Raw genomic sequence first — 19,434 nt, 5'->3', positions numbered from 1 at the left:
TTTGCCTCGAAATTAAATTCACCGTGAAATGAGAGGAACAACTCGGTGGCGAACGCAGTATTCGACGATCCCTAACTGCAGGAGACCCCTCAGGATTCGGATTAACTTTTCTGCTTCGCGATAGATTTTTTTTTATTTCACTTCAGCAGCGACCGCGTCACGAACACGCGGAGAGAGGACGAGCTTCGTGTTTTATCGTGATCTACCCTCGTCAATATCCCATCCATACGGAGTAAATAAACATCACGTGAATACCCAGCGTATGTGTAAATACTAACCGCGTGTCTGTAATACTTGTGTATGTAATACACTCTGCAATCGTTACTCTGGATACGGCTGGATGTTGTGGCCCAGTTGAACCGACTATCTGCTTCTACGATCAACCGGAATATGCAACCAAATTCCATCGGTCATCGTACCTCCAGTTCTGCAGTTCAAAATACAATAAACTTTTACGTATCCAACCGCAGGTTTTTTTTTTTCGATCTATGTATACATCCACTGGTCACAGTAAATTGGATAAATACTCCGGGTTACCTAGCAGTAAGAATCGAACTTGATTTGACAACTTTTCGCGCCATTCTTCACGCAATTTCAACCGTGTCTGAACGCAAATTGCACATAAATTTAACGAGAACCATAAAGCCCATTCATTATCACCCTGAAGCATATGTTTTCGGTACGAAGAGATCAGCTTCCACGCTCTGCGGTATATTTTAATTCGATGAGAGATCGATGCTGATCTAGATAAATTGATATCTGGCTACCTCGACTGCGCAGAAGTAATTAGAAATAGTTAACGAAATATTCGAAAGTAACGATGCAGACTCTCGCGTGATCGGTCGCGTATTAAATGTCAGTGTAACAGCGGATGGCTTGGATAGCTACATCCTGTTGCGTCGATGTGGTTGCGGAGAGAGAAGATGAAAAAAAAGACAAGACAAACGTCTTTACGTAACGCTAAAATCAATCCGATTTTACTTTGAATATTGGTCCCTTCCGGTCTCACACTATTCAGTCACGCTTTACTCGTAGATGAAAAGGTAAAAATCAATACACCGTAGCGTATAATTATTTTTTGTCTTCTTCCTGATTTCGCAGCTCTATTTGTAGATTCGAAAAAACCAAATCCCGTACCTTGGGCGGAAGATTAGGTAATTCGAGACTGACAGCTAGCAAAATTGAATATGTTTAGTTATTCGATCAAGGATATAATAATGTAATAAATGATCGATCTTCACTCGATGACTCTAAATCAAAATGAAAAAAAAAATATGTATATATATACATATATATATATTTATACACATGTGAAAAAAGACTTGTAGTAATACCACTGAAAAGTTATTATACTTATGATGATGCATGACGGTTATTGTTCACACGCAGGATGAGGTTATTCGTAGATGTTACGAGATGAACAAAAAAAAAAAAGAAAGAAAATAAAAAAAATTACCTCGCAAACAATACAGGCGAATAATTAACGTTGCATAAATTCTATTCGTTATTTGCCGTCACACGATCGGTTGCGGTGCATTAATACATTCTTTATAAACTTACACGCGCTGTTCCAGCTGTCAGTCATCTTTTTTTACAAACCATCCATTCAGCGAATGGCAAGGAAAGTCGGGTACGAACGAACTGCACAGCATGCGGTCAATTAATCGTTTAACTTTACATGGCTTGTTCTGGATGAGTGAATAACATATACAGGATCTGTTAAATCATGGCCAGCGAGCGCGGATTAGCCGATTCAGCGTTCTGCGGAATTGATATTGAGTTGAAAAAGAGAAGATTATCGTTGTCATAGTAATGTAAAAAATTTTTAATTGAAGTGGTATGATTTATCATTTAATTTATTTTAAGTTAAAACTTTTTTACAATAATATTTTACATACATTTACACCGTGTCGCCTTTCGTTACACACTCGCAATCTCGAGTTTTTTAAAATTTGATTTAATTTCTTATTCAATTTCTTCTTTTTTTCTTTCTTGATGTATACATATATATATGTATATGTATATATATATGTAATATATGTATATATATTTAATATATATGTATGGTATATACGGTGAATCTTTTATTTTCATTTAAAAATCGTATTTTTATACAGTCTACAGTCTAATTTCTAGTAATACTATGTAGACACACACACACCACAGACACGCACGCACATACATACACACACAGACCCACACATATATATTTATATATATGTATGCATATTGTTGGTTTCTTTTTTTTCCCTCTTTTTCAATCTGTTTCCATTTCACTATATTTTTTTCCCTCAACAGATATATATATATATATATATATATATATACACGCACACACACACGTGTATGCATATGTATGCGCATGTGTATAGATTCGTATCAAATTCCGGTGTTACGATTTTCAAAAATTCTACAACACTTCAGTCCTTTGGAAAATCGCAACGGCTTCAATTGTCTATACGTTAAAGAATCGTTCGTGGATATTTTGTTTTACTTTTCAATTTTCACCCAGTGAGTTCGTCATAATTTTCCTTCAACAACGACACAATCATATATATATTTATATACATATGTATATATATGTATATATATGTATGTATATATTTCCCTTCATTTTTTTTTTTTTTTTTTTTTTTATTGACATAGAATTTCAATCAGTAATTTAATTACACTATAATAGAGTAAGTAAACTCTAAAATCGAAAATCACAATGTGGTCTCAACTCAAAAGAGAGTTATATCATATTATAATAATATATTTAATACTCTGACTACCTAGTTATTATTTCAATTAAATTCTATTTATGCACAATTACTTCCCTTCATTCACACATATATGTGTATATGTATTAAAGTTATATCTATACGCATGTATAATAATAATAATTATCGCACGATAATTTAATCAATATATTAACATTATGGTTGTTACTGTTATTGTTGTTCTTGTTGATGTTCTTGTTACTGCTACGGATTTTATTGTTACCAATATTATGATTACTTACTTTTTGTAAATATTGTGTATATATACATATACATATATAATATATGTATGTATGTATAACGATACAGAATCTTGAAGATACAAAATTTACAATTCTCCGTTGACTATAAACTATATATATATATATATATATATATATATACATACATACACATATATATATATATATGTATATGTATGTATACATATACATATATGTATACGCTACTTGGCGGTAACTATTCATTTCATTATATTATATACGCATGATAATTATGTACCTTGAGTCATACATCATCAGCCTTCGCGATTTGTTGCAATTAATCGTAACCGCCAAGAGCATTTTTATCACTAGACGGTACAACACACGAATACGTACGACCGCTGCGGGTGCGGAGGGATTCTCCTGGAACTGAAACCAATCGCCATATGCTGCTTGCAGAGCAAAATCTGTGTCGGTGTTCTGTTTTCAACACCCTGAATATCCACCTGGGATATTCCACGACGGAGTCAGGAATTTTCGTCTCTCGTTACGAGGCAAATTTTGCCGAATCCAGTCGATAACGCGGAGCCAAGATGGCCGTTGACTTTAGTTCGACGAACGGCCGACCGTACGTAACAATTGCATTATAACTTAAAATTGCACAATACTTAAAATTTATAAACTAGTTCATACAAATAGTTCACTTCTAAAGTGCAACGTCGCATCGTGAAATTCCTGTAATTACGCACAACCTTCGGGCTTCATGCCCTCAAAGTCGCGATAAGGTGCGCGCCTTTCGAGGCGACGGTGTTCAGTACAGGATCTGCACGTACTGTACATACTCACCTCGACACTTGACGAAGCTTTCAACGATGCGAATATTCATACTTATCATATACTTCATACCATATTAACGTTATATCTCACTATTTACAAATATAAGACTCGATACAATAGCTGACTTCGTTTGTACTTGGGGCCGGGGCGCTAGGCCCTATATTTATACTATACATATGTACAAAATAATTCCGCAGTTTCCACACCTGCGTGTCACAATTTCTTTTTTTTTTAACTCGATAAAATTACTTATTCATTCATTTACTTTATCCACTGTTTGGCTATAGTTTACGTAAATAATATTCCTTCTGCTGGGATTGTGAAAAAGATTTTTTTTTAAGGATGAAAAAAGAAACAAACGAAAAACAACATTATCTTTCAATCGTCATACGTAGTTTTAGAAAGCTTGTGTCAGAGTGGTGGGCTGCGTCCTGCATCAATCGCCATTCGCGATTCATGTGTACTCTGTTCTCCACCCGGTCTGAAATAGAGAATAGGAAAATAAAATGTCGACTGCCTCCATTTGACTCGGCGAGGAATGAACTCTCCGACTTTGAAGACTGTTGTCCAGATTTTTGTGAAATTGGTCTCTGAACCAAATACGTCGACATTCAAAACGACGGATCGATCTATTGTGCGGATGTAAGTTTTTGATTCTATCCACACGAATGACTTCGCCGCGTGACAGTAAACTCCGTTCGTAAAGAATAAAGGCCCGGATGATTCGAAGGACAAAGAAGAACCCTGAAATCGACTCACCATGGCATTCGTGGTAGCGGCCAACTGGAGACCCTGAAGACTGGCCATGTGGTGTGAGTGGGAATGCGAATGGGAATGAGGATGAATCGGCGGTGGTGCCGGAGGTGGAGCAAAGCCCTGGTGAAGTCCCCCCGTGACTCCAACCCCCGTGTGATACATGTAGTGCTGCATCGCGGGATGCATCGAGTGATGATGCTGTGACGTGCCTGCAAATATAGAGCGTTCGAAAGGACGGTCAAACTCGGCGTGCGAAGTGTACCTAGGAGACAAGAAGGAATTTGAAAACTCTGGAGCGGTGATACTCACCCATCGGCGATCCGAACCCGGAGTGGAACGGCTTGTTATCGAGGTCGAGGTGGCCCCCGGCCTTGATCATGTCCCCCATGACGCCACCGAGGCCGAGACACCCGCCAGCCTTCTTCTTTTTACTCTTCGACGACAGCTTTCGATTCCGCGTCTGTATTCCCTCTTTCTTCATCGTCAGTGGTCGGTTCACCTGAAATAATAAAGGAAAATACTCTTTGAGGTTGGTTTGACTATACCTAAGCAGGGCTTTCCGCGGATATCCATCAGAATTCTGCGAGTCGAATCCACCAGCTCTCTACACGAAGTGTCACTTGGGTAAAAATAGACCGGCCGCTAGTCGAAGACTAAAGTCTGAAGATGCAGGGTGTTCCAAAGGCTAGACGAGCTCCAGACAGGGACGGGGACTATCGGGACTAGACAGAGAAAACGCGTGTCTACTGACGCCGGTGACGGTGGCGCAAAAACGTAGGTCTCCCAAGGGCAAAAACCTGGAAAAATAGAAGACAGCGAAACGCACCCGAACTAACCAGCGGAGGAAAAAACACCCCCGCAGCACCCCGTCTTGACGTGTGGAAAATACGCTCCAAGACTACCTAACGAGAAAGAAAACGCTGCAGACGCGGAAAAAATTATCCGACAATCTGGCCTGCACCCCGAGGTGAACGACCTTTCAACCCCGTACTTTTTTCCAAATTCCGCTCGACTAGGATCGGTGGATATTTATGAAGCCCAACACCGCCAATTAGATAAAGTATTCGCACTGCTATTGGATTCGAGAAAACATGAAAGTAATTTTGTCATGGACTGGCGCAGTTGGCAAGATTCCTGCAAAGCCTCGGCTTGGGATTGGCCTTGAAGTTCGAAAATCTTCTCATCTCGCCTTGGGAAGTCCCGGAGTGAATCTTCTGCGTCATGTTCGAGGACGTCGGAGTAGAAGAAACGGGATTGACGTGTCACTGTGGGTATATTTGTGTCGGGCATTAGGTGTATACGATCCATGAGTGAGCTAAGCCGGGGTGAGAGATATTACCCAAGGATATATTACAGACAGTGCTGAAACAATGAGACGCTGACGCAATGCGCCTGCATCTCGAGAGAGGTTCTCTAGTCACGCTTCGACTTTATACCCAACACACCACGCCGTTTCAATGTACCTCATAGAGAATAATCTTGGGTACCTACAACGCGACGAGGAATATCCGATACTTAATAGGTCGATATGCTTACCTACCTGCAACAACGATCTACCTACTCCGCCTTTCGTTTCTCGTTATTACAACGTCTGCAGACGCGGCGACGAATGGATTCATTTTATACATCAATCACGGTTATTGTACGTCCTATGGCTTAACCGCGATATTTTTTCCGCAGAATTGCCGTGTTTCGACAATTTTTCTATTGGTACTAAGAGGTGCTGAGGTTTGGAGTCCGATGCTAACGAAACAAAGCAGTGAACTTTCAAATCCAATGATTTATAAACAGTTTAAATTACCTAATTTGTGAATTTATCCTCACGTCAGAGTGTAAATTCGAGAAAACGCAGTCGATGATAGCAAGGGAATGAAGAAGACCGGGTACAACTGACAGAATGAACTGTAGCCAGTTGACACGGAGACTGCAGACAACGACGTCCGACGCAATTAAGAAATCTCTCAGATTCCTGGTATCATAGTCGGTTACAATTAGCAAATCGACATGCACGAGGCGAATTCCCCGCTTCGCAGCGGCGGTAAAACGCCGAGAGTGGGTTACATTAAACGTCATCGTCGAAGCGACCGTAGGAAGATTTCGAGCAATTTATACGACGGATGTGTTCGTGCGGTGTGGCGATGTACGCACATGCTCAACGATGATGATATTTCAACCGCGAAATAAGAAGGTATGTACCTACATACGACGCGACAGTGGGGGAGAATCGGGAGAGAGATGGAGAGAGAGAGAGAGGGACACGCGTGTGTCGTTGAGGGTAAACGCGTTGCGGGCGGGCTTTCTGCTTTGTAGTCGGCGAGGCGAGACGTGAGGCAACTGACAACGTAGGAAAAGAGGTTCCTGGTACTGAACATCGGGTTCCGTTCTCTTCCTCCTCTTCTCTCCTCCCTTTCCCACTCCTCTCATCGTTTTTTCGGTTTTTTTCCAACTCCGTTTCACCCAACCCTGAACCACCCGAGTGCCAGACGGTCAATGACACTTTTCGGAATTATGCAATTGACCAAATTTCACGAATTAAACTTCAGCTCCACCGCTGACTGCACATCTCGCTTAACGTCGGAGACCATCCTTCTTACACGCAGCTTCGGCGACCGACGAAGTGTTCAATTTCCACGTTGTTTCGTCATGAGTCACCGCTATTGAAAATTATGATCAAAACTCCATCGAGTCGATAAGTAAATCATATCCTGACAGTTCACTACGTAACAAGAATTATTGAGATTACTCAAATCGGCAATCTTGACCAGCACTTATACAGTTGAACTTCTTAACGTCGATCAAAATGAAAATATCGATGTCCAGCCGCAAATTCGAGAGATGTAAGACAGAACCCTTCAGCATGTATACCCAAGCTCAAAGGTTTCGATAACGTTTTGCAGAACACGCGGGATGGCGAGGCGAAATTTGAATACAATAAGATGGGTTATATCGTTAATAGGGAATGGATCGATCTCGAGTGTACGTAAGTCCGAAAGTGCGATGTGCGTTGAAAAAACAGAGAAGATAAATGCAAGGCAGAAGGCTTGGTAAACAAAAGGACCTGCCAATGCCGTCGGTTGACGACCAGTAGATGGATGTGGTCACACACGACGCAAGAACCTGGAGATCAACGTTCTCTGCATGCAGGATTACAAGGCTCGGCATTTTCGTTTTTTATTGGCAAAGGAAAAAGTGTGCAACAAAATTGAAACCGAAAGTTTCCCGATGCGATTTACCGGAGGTTTTTTCATTTCGCGAAAACTCGATTCATATCAGACCAAAGAAGATGAATGGAATCGATCAGTTGCAACGGTCAACGCTTTTTCGAACCCGTAATTCGACTTATAGTCGATTCCTCGATGAATTCATCACTCGTGCGTATGTCGGGATCCGTAGATCCTTCTGTCGATCATTGACGCCGCTTTAATGTATTTGTTGTCTACGTCACGGGTGAGGCGGCTTGTCCATCCGCAGTTGAATGAGCAGAGACATCGATGAATGTGTATATGCCTATATAATACTCTGTGAAACGAATATCAATTACTGTTCTGCAAGACGACGACGATCTTCGGGGCACAAATTTTACGCTGTTTCTTCGTAAAACATTTTACAACTTCCTCCATAGACGCGATTAAATCATATTCCGATCATGCTAATGGGGTGTAGCTCATCCCCGTCGGATTACCAACAGCTCTCTCTCTTTCTCACACAGAAAATCGTGGTTATCTTTTGATGATTTGATATAACATGGTTCGATACATCTTCTCTGATCTCTTCATTCGACAAACGATTTCATCAATAAGGAGTCGGAGTATGAATTAGAAGCAATCAGAGTTGGTGCACAGACAAAGCGCACACATCAGCGGTTGAACGAGTATGCATAGCTGGTATGTGTAGTTGGCGGTAATATAATTGCGCGTCATGGTGCCGTTGTGAATTTTGATTCAGGTACCGGAAGCGTCGGCTCGTCATCTTGAATGATTAAATGGTATCGTATCGAGAAAAGTGCCAGCTCTAAGCTACGGCGAATGGTGAAGTGTAAAACGTAAGAAAACTTATAGCTATACGTACACAACGAGACAACGAGCGATTATAAAACTGAGTAGATAAGAGAAATTAGCACATTAGAGAGAAGCCGACGAAGCGATTAAGCCGCCTTGGCGGCCCTCGCGCATCCGTCCGATCGTGAATTGGCCTCCGCATCACCGGGACGTTTAGCCCTGCATAGTCGAGGATATTTGTGAGCCGTAACACCGGAGCCGATTAGCCGAGCGCAGAAATTCCGTCTCAATACCGGAAGTCACGCGACGTGCCATCTCGGATCAGTAAATTACGATTTAAGAGGTCGTTTCGCATCCGGTTGCGTCCCGAGGAAGTCGGCAGACGTTTTGGCACGAGCCGCGATTCGGGCGTTGATAAAAGCTTCGACGAGTCAGTCAAGCAGTAGCGATAGGCACCCAAGGATTCGTTGTGTGCAACAGCGGGTGAGGAAAGTCCTAAAATTACATGCGCTTATCTCGTCCCGATCGAAAACGAACGAACGATGGCTCTGGACGCGTATGGCAGGTACGTTCATGGAAGCATCGCATGATGCATGGCGACCAACACGCCTCTGGTATTTCTATATTTATCGAGGAACGAGCATTAGACCGACGAATTCAGATCATATCGGCAAGAGACCGAGGACAGGAGGACTTTAGACAAGACGAGATTTACCATGGGAAACACCGGATCTTTTAACCGCGATGACGTCTTCCGTCAGAAACTCGCGATAAATTATTATCGCTAGTAGCAATCTCCGAACGGAGCGGCGTTATGGGAAATTATTAATTTCGGGAAATTGAACCCTGCAGGAGGATGTTGCAGCGAATGAAGACGAGGGAAAGAAAGTTTCGGAAAAATTTCCATCGCTTTGAAAAATATGATCACTAATTATGTACATAGCTAATATGCGGCACGTCACAGACGACGGCAATTAATTAGTCTGCATTCCTCGCATATTATATTTACAAAAGTGATGTTGTACATGTATATATATATATATATAGAGAGAGAGAGAGAGAGAAAGAGAAAGAGAGAGAGACCTGCGGTAAAAGAGGCACCTCTAAATTTTCCAAACGTTAATTAGAGTGGCCCTGAAAACTGGGAATCAATATCGTAGAAGTATCCAAACTTTCGTCTCGTGTGTATTAACAGTTTTTCAAAACCATTATTAAATTCCGTCACTACAGACAATTCTATGAAAGCAATCAAACGTAATAAAAACGAGAAATTTTCATTTATGCTTATCCGCTCTACACAAAAACCTTTTCGAGGTTAGATCAGCCTAAGTGATCTCGAATCTTTGAGTTTGATCATTGAAATTGCGAAACGCTTGTTCAGACGGACATTGAAGGTTTGATCAATGAAAATAATTACTTCCAACTTTGTTCGAGTCCAATCCTTTAAAAAAAAAACTAACCAATTTCAATAATTGAAGAAAGTTGTTAGGACACTGTACAAGAGTTTAAAATTTTTTAATCACCTTTCATCGGGTTTTATTGCGTAGATTCGTCACGGAGTTCAGTAATTATGTACCAACGTTTTAGGAGACTTTCGGAATGTTGAGCCGACGCGTTGATCAATTTTTCCATAATTACAGTGTAACCTTGTTCTGGAAACTGGTCTCAACGACGACCATATACTTGAGTCGAATTTTCACATCAACCAAAACGCTCGTAGAACGAAGAGAATTCAGTGTCTAGGCATATAAACTGCAATTAAGGACAAATACGACTATGCTAGTCCCGAAGACAACGTGAAATGATTCCAATTTCACTCGGAACATCGTAACCCCAACGGAGTTCTATCTGCGAAGCGAAACTGATCGGATATTTACACGAGAAAACATCTACCATCTCCAAATCTCCGGGAGTGTCCGAACGGTTGTATAAAAAGTTTGCAAATTAGTTAGGTAGCACGGATATGTCGGGGTGGCATAATAAGCGTGAATGTATAAAGGGGTATATAGCTGTGAAGATAATCGAGAGAGCGGGGAATTTAAAATGAACCCGTCAAAACTGTCACAACAGCCGGACCGTGCGTATAACATATAGTCGTACATATGTATAACACAAGTCTCGAAATATACTGCGCTAAAAATATAAACGCTTCTGTCGCCGGCCGCTCTAATCAGCGGTAAGGATCGCAAGATCGTTAGGATTATACTGCTCGGCCGTTTCCTTGGCGTGCATGCCTCTCCTCGTGTACCGGGTCGCGTCTTCTTCATAGCGGTCCAGTCACCGTTTCTCCACATCCGACATGCTTCGCTGCGCAACTTGTCGCCTCGTTCCGCCTGCAACAGGATAATCCCCTGCGTAGGAGTCGGACAAAAACGAAGTTCGAACCGAATTCTCGGTCTTTCGATCGTCCGGTTCTCGCCAAACGCACTCCGGCTCACCATCTTCGATCCAAATGGCCTTAATCGATCCTGCCTTTCATCGCGTAGGATAAACGTACCACTGGCGGCCATATTCGTTGCGTAGAATCCGAGGCTATGGCTACTGATGGTACGGCTATAAGGTCCTCTGATTTACCTGAACACTGATTTTCAATAACAACTGGAAAGTGCACCGAGCACTGGGAACTTCTTTCCCAATATTCTCAATGTCGGACTTTAGTCACGAATTGCCTGATTGATGAGGTGAACATCGAGAAGGTGGTCAGAAAATACGGTGTACGATTTTTCCTACTCTCAATCAGTTCTTGAGAAGGTATCTCGAGTCAAGTTTAGGTGCTTGCAGGAGTGCATCAACCGAAGGACGGAATTGGACTTCGTGGATGTTGAATCGACGTCGAAGACGAAGGTCTCGATTCGAGGAGGAGCTTTAGCCGCGAGTCCAAGTGTCTCTGTACTGCGTTTTCGACACCCGTTAGCATCGCGCGCGTCTGTTGTATTTCGGCGCGACTTGCACGAGCATAGGAATGGATGTTATCGGAGGTTCTATCTTAACGACGCCAGATCTGTCGAGCTGCTCTCCGGTCCCTCGACTTCTCAGTTCCGTCTTCTCATTCTTCTCCATCCTCGAGTGTAACCGCTATGTGTGTATAGCTACCAATCTTCGCAACTCGCACAATTATTCCTCTCGTGTCGAGAAATTCGACGAAGCTGTTGCGTTCCGTGCACGAACCTCGTCGTCCTCTTTGGACTGAAGACCTTTTCGAGATCGTCGAGGCCCGAGTTATGGAATTTCATCCGCAAGCTCGCGCTCACTTTGGATACGAAGAGTGGCACGTGCGGTGGATCTAGGAGTGAAAAAAAAATGGTCCAGCTGGAAGGCTACGAGGAGATTTCTTTCCTCCGCAATCCCATGTCCATCCCGAGACCAGCGGTGGGAACCGAACGTACCAGCAGCAGCCTTCGAAGTGCAGGGTCACAATCAATCGCGGGGTATTTCAAAGAGCCCAGAGACTGGTGGTGCCAGCATTGCGGGCCCTGGAGGCTAGTCGACGAGACGCTAGACGTACCTACGCGGATACTGAGCTGTGTATATATATGTATATGCGTAGAAACGTTGACGTAAAAGAGCGTGAAGGAAACGCGTACATCTACCTGCGGGACAAGATCTCAGGTAGTATATACGGCGGACTGTGTGCGTGTCCGTATATCCTGCTACTCTCGGAGATAGATAGGCTTTGAGCCCAAGACTGTAATATGTCGGCTTAATGTCAACGGCGACCAGCCTGTTCACGATTCATAGAGTCGCGCTTGACTTTCGTATTTGGTATATACCCGCATTATAAGTGTACTTATATTATATTATATTATATTATATTATATTATATTGTATCTCCTTACGGACAGGCATTACCACCACCTCCATAGGTAAGCGTACACGTTGATATACCTAGATCCAACGCTTCACAGAGCAGAGATAAAATATGTCAGCTGCTACGTTCACAATTCCAGCTACTACCACATCATCTCCTAGTCCGAAGACCTTGTCTCCGATCGGCGTGAATTTTTTATCGTATATTCTCACGGCACCGTGGAATGCCCGGACTGTTGGTTGAAAATTATTCGGGTCATCGGCCAGATTCTAATGGCGAAACGGTGAAGGGTGAAGATCCCAAAGGGGTGATTTATCATTCTTCCGTGCGTCGTGCCTCCGTGTGCAGAAACTCCGCGGCGCGAAAGCGCGGGGATCAGCATTTAGCCGTACAGCGAAGGGCCGAGCAGGCCTTCTGCTTAATTAATGATTACTAGGAAATGTGTCTGGCCTGCACAGGGCTTTATTCGCCGTCCCTAACCAACCACCGACGCGATGGCGATACTCGGACGATCCTCACCCCTTATTCCTATCCTTCGTCCTTACTCGTCCTTAAACCCTCTCCAAAGCTTCTGGTTCGCACGCGCCGTTTCGAACCCTTTTTTGGTTTTTGTTTTTGATACCACATGATGAAATTCGCATGTACGCGACTATCGAGGACTCTAAGTAAAAAAAAGTCTATCAGGTACTCGTGTGATATTTATACTTACATGTGACTTGAAAAAACATTGTTCGTCCGATTTAGAATTAATCAGACAATCGAAACTTTGACCTACGAATCGTCGAGATCGAAGAATCTCGTCGTTTGTCGAGAAACCGATGTATTGCACATATCAGATAAAGACACCGAGAATGTTGATTAAGATAATTATGCCGCGTACCCGCAATTCTATCCATTTTCGTTAACCCATCCACCTGCGATAATTAATCCCGAAGAGAATAAAGAAGAGGAAATGAGCGACTGTTTATAGAATTGAACAAAAAAAGCAACCGTATTAAAAGTTGGGTTGAAGGGCGAAGGTGGAAGGGAAAAAATAGGTTAATAATAAAGTGAAAACGGTTGCGGTTGGAATGAGATTCGATCTTCCCCGATGGATAAGATCGTGGCTTGATATAGGTATACACGAATATATACATACATATATACACACGAATATATACAATATGACGTATGTACGCGCTGCAGGAAAAAGCCGACGTAAATTTTTGACGGACGATTAAATGCGCGGGTAAACGACGGGAGGCTGCGGCCCGCTTAAATGTGTACCTAAACCTAAACCTCGTCTCTCCGCACTCGAAATCTTTCCCCGGTAAACAGACCCGTTCGTTGTTCTCGATGCTGCATCGGGAGACAAACGCTCACTGACAACGTCTAAATGCGTGACGGATGTCTTGCTACCGGAGAGGAAACGCGCAGCCCAATTAGCGTCATCGAGAAATTAACCCTCTACCTCATGTCCGTTCGGCTCTACCTCCACCAAACGACCGCAACTATCTATACGCTGTAATCTGTTCTTTCAATTGGTTGTTTTGTTTTTCTTTCTTTTTTTCCTTTTTCTCTCTGCTTTGTCCACCAAGTTTTTTTCTTCATCTGTTCCATTTTTGTTGATGGTTTTTTTCTCTCTTCCTTTATACCGTCACAGATGAAATCACTCGGCGATATTCTCGTTATAATAACAGTTATTTGTCATCTTTGTATATTAATAATGTTATAATCTTTTAGCTGAGATCGTTGAAAATGAACTCCGAAACGATGAAAGAAAAAATGAACTTGGAATAGTTCGTCGTTGTTTCATTCTTCTTCTTTTCTTTTTATTTCTTTTTTGTTTGCTTCTTCGGCTGCGACTCGGAACATTCGGTCAAACGGTTACATTTTTCTTTCCGCATTGTTAGTTTTGCACCCGCCCTGCGTAAACGATATACCCCCGTACATCGTAGCGTCGTTTGATTTTAAAAGGTTGTCGCAGAAGCCGGTGTGTCATTACGAAAAAGTGAACTGCGACGTTTATGAAAGGCGGCATGGGGGATCGTTTAAGGATCGTTTAGAAAGTATCGCGTTACCATTATAATGCCGCGGAGAATCGTTATTGTAAGCAACCTTTTACCCCGGGTGGGTCTTTCCGTCCGAAATTCGAATTGTCCTAGCCTAAATTGTCGCTGCAACTGCAGTCTCCTCGACGAGCTGTAGGACAGAAGCACAAGAAAGAAGGAAAAAAAAGAAGAGAGGGGGGAAAAAAACTGTTCCAAGAGAAGCGATCAACCAGGGGAGCGGCGGCGTTGCAACAGACAGAATGCAGTCAATAGCTCGTCGTAAAATACTTCCGTTTTCCGTTCGCAAGTCGAACAAACGATCGTGAAATAGCCTCCCTTGTTTGCCGATCGTCGGCAAAAACTGAAAGCTTCATCGTTTACCGGATCCTGAACTGCGGCACGGAGGTGCAGGGACGCCTCGAGTGGCTAAAATGACGCCGCCTGCAGCGTTGCACCATCCTTGGTTCTAGAGTACCGCCGATGCCGCTAGTGGCGACGCTTCCTGTGTCACACGCCGTTGAGCACGGCTCCATCCTCGAGGAACTCTACGCCCCATCATTGTTGACACAACAGCACCTCGAGTGTGTCTCTCTCCTTGTACAGATCCTGATCCATTGTCGCCGCGGAGGGACAGTCAATTATTTTCGCAAGGCTTTCACCCCCTCGCTGCGATTCTGATAAAGGAATACTTGTCGCTTGTGCTTCACCGTGAGATCATCGAACCAACGATTTACGAATAACCTTGGCTGTTTAAACAACGATAGCTAATTCTGTGCTGTTCCGTTTTGCTGGCATTACGGAAAACCGATGGACTCGTTTGGAAAATTGGAGCTTCGCTTTCGACTCGGTTTATCAATGGGATAAGTTTTGATAATTCATGGGTTTAATATTGTTAAAAGTCATGTTTTACTCACGTTGTGAAGTTTGTAGTACAGTCCGCACGCGTTGCAAACTGGCTCACCAGCCTGGTTCCTCCGCCATAATGTCGTCGTGGCCGTTTTACAGTTGGCGCAACTCGTGCCCGCCCTACGTGCAGCACTCTGCAGGGACAGTTTTGGAAAAGAAAGAAAAAGATATCACACCTGTATACGTAAAACGGTCGCTTAATGTACATTACACGTAAAGACACAAAGCGGTGATAAACTAATTGTAAGTCGAGTTATGCTACCTAAGTTATGCTACCATGTGATCCCTCATAGAAAGAAAATGTTATTCTCCGACATGAGTTAAATTAGAGTATTCTCTCTCAAAAAAAAAAACGAAAAAACTGAAAGACTAGAAGAACTTGAGAGAAAAAGGGCGCACCAACCAAAATAAGTTTAAAGAAAGGTATAAAAGGAAGCCGACGAATATGTACGAGAGAAACGCAGAAGGTATCGGGAGGGGCGAGAAAGATGCGATTCACTGTGGTTCAAGAAACGCATTTCGAGGGCGAAGAACGGGGCGAATGTTATATAAAAATCCGTCAAAAGCTTCAAGGATCAAAAAGCCAAGCTGACAGTTTCACTCGAAGAGTAAAGCGCCTGGCTCCGGGCCCATTTAATCCTTCGGTCCGGGGTCCTGCGGGGCCCATCGCAGCCCCGAGTCCTCCTCCGGGACCGGGAATGGTCCTCGCACCTGTGCCTTCGTCACGAAGTGCCAAACACTTAACTAAAAAGGTCTATTATCCCTCAGGGGCAACTATAGCGAGTCGGATCTGTGTGGATGAACGTTGAACGAGGAGTTTGAGGAGAGTGTGCGTGTGCCGTCGTTCGCTTTACCCGCTCCTTATGGGCCACTTAACCCCTAAGATGACACGGTATTTATTCGCCGTGCCCTGAAACAGCTCGGCAACACAAAACTTTGCCCGCTATTGTCGAACGGCGGCCCCGCATACGAGTGAGTCCATTGTAGAGACGCTTTGTAGCCAGTTGTAACACCGACCATGGAATATACATGTATACATAGTATAACTATAATGGTAAAGTTATTGAAATTTTCTTTTGTGAGGCGAACGCCACGTTCCGATGCTTTTCTACGCGACGAAATTAATCTCTTTGTTCAACCAGCGTACATTCGTTCCCAACAAACTCTGCAGTCGGCGCGGATATTCCTTTTACAATCCGCGGGATTTTTTCCTCTCTGCAAAAATTTTCACGCTTTTATGAAAAATCCTACGCGTTCGTTACCTCGGATTTAAACCTGGTACTGTCCTTCGATAGAACGGAGAAGACGAAGGGTGTCATTAGGCGAGTGATTGTGTGAAAGTTGGCCCGTGTCGAAGGGTGGCGTTGTCGGCGCCACACTGCGCCGTTTCGAACGTCGGTGTGTAATCATGTCTTATCACGAGGATCTTATCGTTCCTCGGCGTTCACCGTCCACTGTATTAGTGTATCCGTGCTTCTCGTGTATTCAGACACTGTACAGAACTCTCGAAGGGTGAACGCGGCACCCCGGAGGCTCTGGGACTTAGGCACCAACGAACAACGGACCAACCCCTAAACATACCGCGAATCAATACAGTAGCCAGCCACCTCATCAATATACCACGCGGGGGGGAATGGATGGGAAAAAAGGGGAGGAGAGCCTATCTGCTCTAGATCTCTGATGCCCCGAAGGTAGGTAGGAAGGTATACATATATGTACGTTACCCTCCCCTCTGCCGTCGTCTCATCATCATCATCATCATCATCATCGTCGTTATAATCGCCATCTTCATGTTTTTTTATGTTCTACCGTTCCTGTTGCCGGCAGACGCTTGAAGTTATTTGCAAAACGACTATGTCTCAATGATCTTGATTGGCCGGACATCTAGGACTGCGATGATTGGTGACAGCGCGGTGGGATCTTGTACTAATAATTATAACAGACCAGTGCAATGTAACTACAAGCGTTTTAGAGTAACGGTTCATGAGACGAGCCTGAAGGGATCAACAAGGCGCGAGAGACAGAGAGAGAGAGAGAAAGAGAGAGAGAGAGAGCTGGATGTTGGAGATTTGTAGAATAAAAAAAGTCTTGGATAATGATAATAGTAAATGAAGAAATCGAGCACGAGGCAGGACGGAGAAAAAGGGAAGGAGGAGAAAACCAACTCGCCAACAATATGTTACCCGTCACAAATTTTTCTACGCAAGCGAGTGACCAACGAGGGCATTGTGTACGCATAGCTGGGCGATTAAAGCCTGTCTCTCTCTCTCTCTCTTTCTCTCTCTCTTTCCCTCTTCATCTCCGACACAAATTGGTAGGCGAAGAAATTTCTGTCCGGCGATAGGATTCGAAGAGAGGATGAACGACCTGTGACATGTAATTGGCGCTTGGCTGATTCGCGGTGGTTCAAAGTTCCAGAAGACGAAGAACCGGCTACCGTTTAAGACGCAAACCGTCGTCCCATTTATTGACGGATAGAGAGCGATCAAAGGCCGTTTTAATTACAACCATAACGGTCAATTGTTTTCCGACAGAAAGTTTCCGAACCGGTTGACTTGACCACTGCCACCATGCCTACCACGCACGGTAGAAACCCACCTTATACCTCCAACTCCGGACACTGACGGATATGACATACCTCAAAAGTCAGTGTATATTCGTATACCGAGTGCGTTCCTGCCACGCCTGACCCTTGGCGCGATGCCGACGAGCAAAAGAAGAAGAAGAAGAAGAAGAAGAAGAAGAAGTAGTACAAGACGAACAAGAAGAAGAACGCCGATGCCGCCACCGCAACCGCCATCACCTTTTTAATTCCTCATATACTCTTGCTCCTTTTCTTCCTCTTCTCTATTCCTTTTTTACCAAACTCTTTCTTCTTGCTATGGTGTTCGTTTAATCATGGTTGTTGCGCTACTCCAACAACAATTACACATCAACACTGAAAGTAAACCTAACTTATTTATCACTATTGTACCGATTTTTCTTACGATCTTCATCTGGTCACGTGGGAGGGGAGAGAAAGGAAAAGGGTAAGATAAGGAGAGCATCGAGAGCTACCGATGGATATCGAGGTATCCTGTACCCCACGTGTGTTGTACAAGGTACGTATAACCAATACCTTGGGTATATCGGTAGGTATGCGGACGTGCGTCGAGGCTGGACTATTAACCATTATTAATTAGTCCGATGTGGTGATTAATAGCCAAAGTTCCGGCATGTACGTGCGAGTTTTCCGACTTCGTGTTGGTGACCACCTACATGGCTTTCGCTACCGAACTGTAGCAAAGCGAAATACGGAGTGGAAGGTAAGAAAAAATGAAGAAAAAAACTGTAAATAATCAACACTACGAAATAAAAAAATGATAAAGGAGAGTCTAAAACAAAATAAAATACATCCTGACGATAGTAACTAGAACCATGTCTATGTACCCTGCTACAAGTGTATATATACGTACACATACATGTATCTTTGATACTACAAAATAATAGATACCGAGAGATGCTTCAGCTCCAGCGTTCGCTCTTCTCGACTCGGCATTGGTAAGTCATTAATTAGGTTTAATTAACGGTGAAAAATTATCAATGAACTATGAAGCTCGCAATGTGTTGGTATGTAATAATCACTGTCGCGTACCCATGTACTTGTATAAATAAACACAGTACCTGCTGATTGGAACTAGTTTTTATAGTTTTTATCCAACTTCGATTTCATCCTGGTCAGATTCATTCGCCGCGATCTTCCCACATGTTTGAAATTTTCTCACAACAGCATCCCACGCCTCAGCTGTATATTACCTATCCAAGTATCTACACCATCGGGAATTTAACTGCTTCATCGATTTTTCGGGTTGTAATTCTCTCTCGAATTTCTCTGTCGAATTTATTCCCATTTTCGTTGCGCCAGATGAGAGCCGTTGGACCAAGCGACACCAAATACCGGTAGATAAATTTTATCGTTTATTTTTTTATTTCTATTTGTTTGACTACTATTATCAGTTTGTTTCAATGCTGCTTTTTGTTTTTGTTTACTCGTGTGCTTCTTTTTAACGCTGAACAATCGGCGAACGAGGCTGATTCGAAGTTATGCGGCTGATGATGACGATTGTTAATTACCAGCAATGACTATGGACAAAG

At 43.2% G+C, this 19,434-nt stretch overlaps 1 protein-coding gene across 5 annotated transcripts in view; it reads right to left on the bottom strand.

Moving 5' to 3' along the window:
- Positions 1–1,838: 1,838 nt before the first annotated feature.
- The window catches only part of LOC124302320 (GATA-binding factor C-like), a 63,227-nt gene continuing 45,631 nt past the window's right edge, over positions 1,839–19,434 (bottom strand). For all 5 annotated transcript variants that reach the window (XM_046758363.1, XM_046758366.1, XM_046758367.1 and 2 more), the window contains exons 5-8: positions 15,309–15,443; positions 4,868–5,057; positions 4,562–4,767; positions 1,839–4,283 (exon numbers count right to left, since the gene is read on the bottom strand). In XM_046758363.1, coding sequence (XP_046614319.1) covers positions 4,257–4,283; positions 4,562–4,767; positions 4,868–5,057; positions 15,309–15,443 — 558 coding nt within the window. In that variant the 3' untranslated portion in view covers positions 1,839–4,256. The remainder of the gene's footprint in view (positions 4,284–4,561; positions 4,768–4,867; positions 5,058–15,308; positions 15,444–19,434) is intronic.

This window comes from Neodiprion virginianus, chromosome 4 (genome assembly GCF_021901495.1).
Source record: "Neodiprion virginianus isolate iyNeoVirg1 chromosome 4, iyNeoVirg1.1, whole genome shotgun sequence".
Classification (NCBI taxonomy): Eukaryota; Metazoa; Arthropoda; class Insecta; order Hymenoptera; family Diprionidae; genus Neodiprion; species Neodiprion virginianus.
The sequence above is the reverse complement of the archived record's forward strand: the minus strand, read 5'-3'. Positions and strand labels throughout refer to the sequence as shown.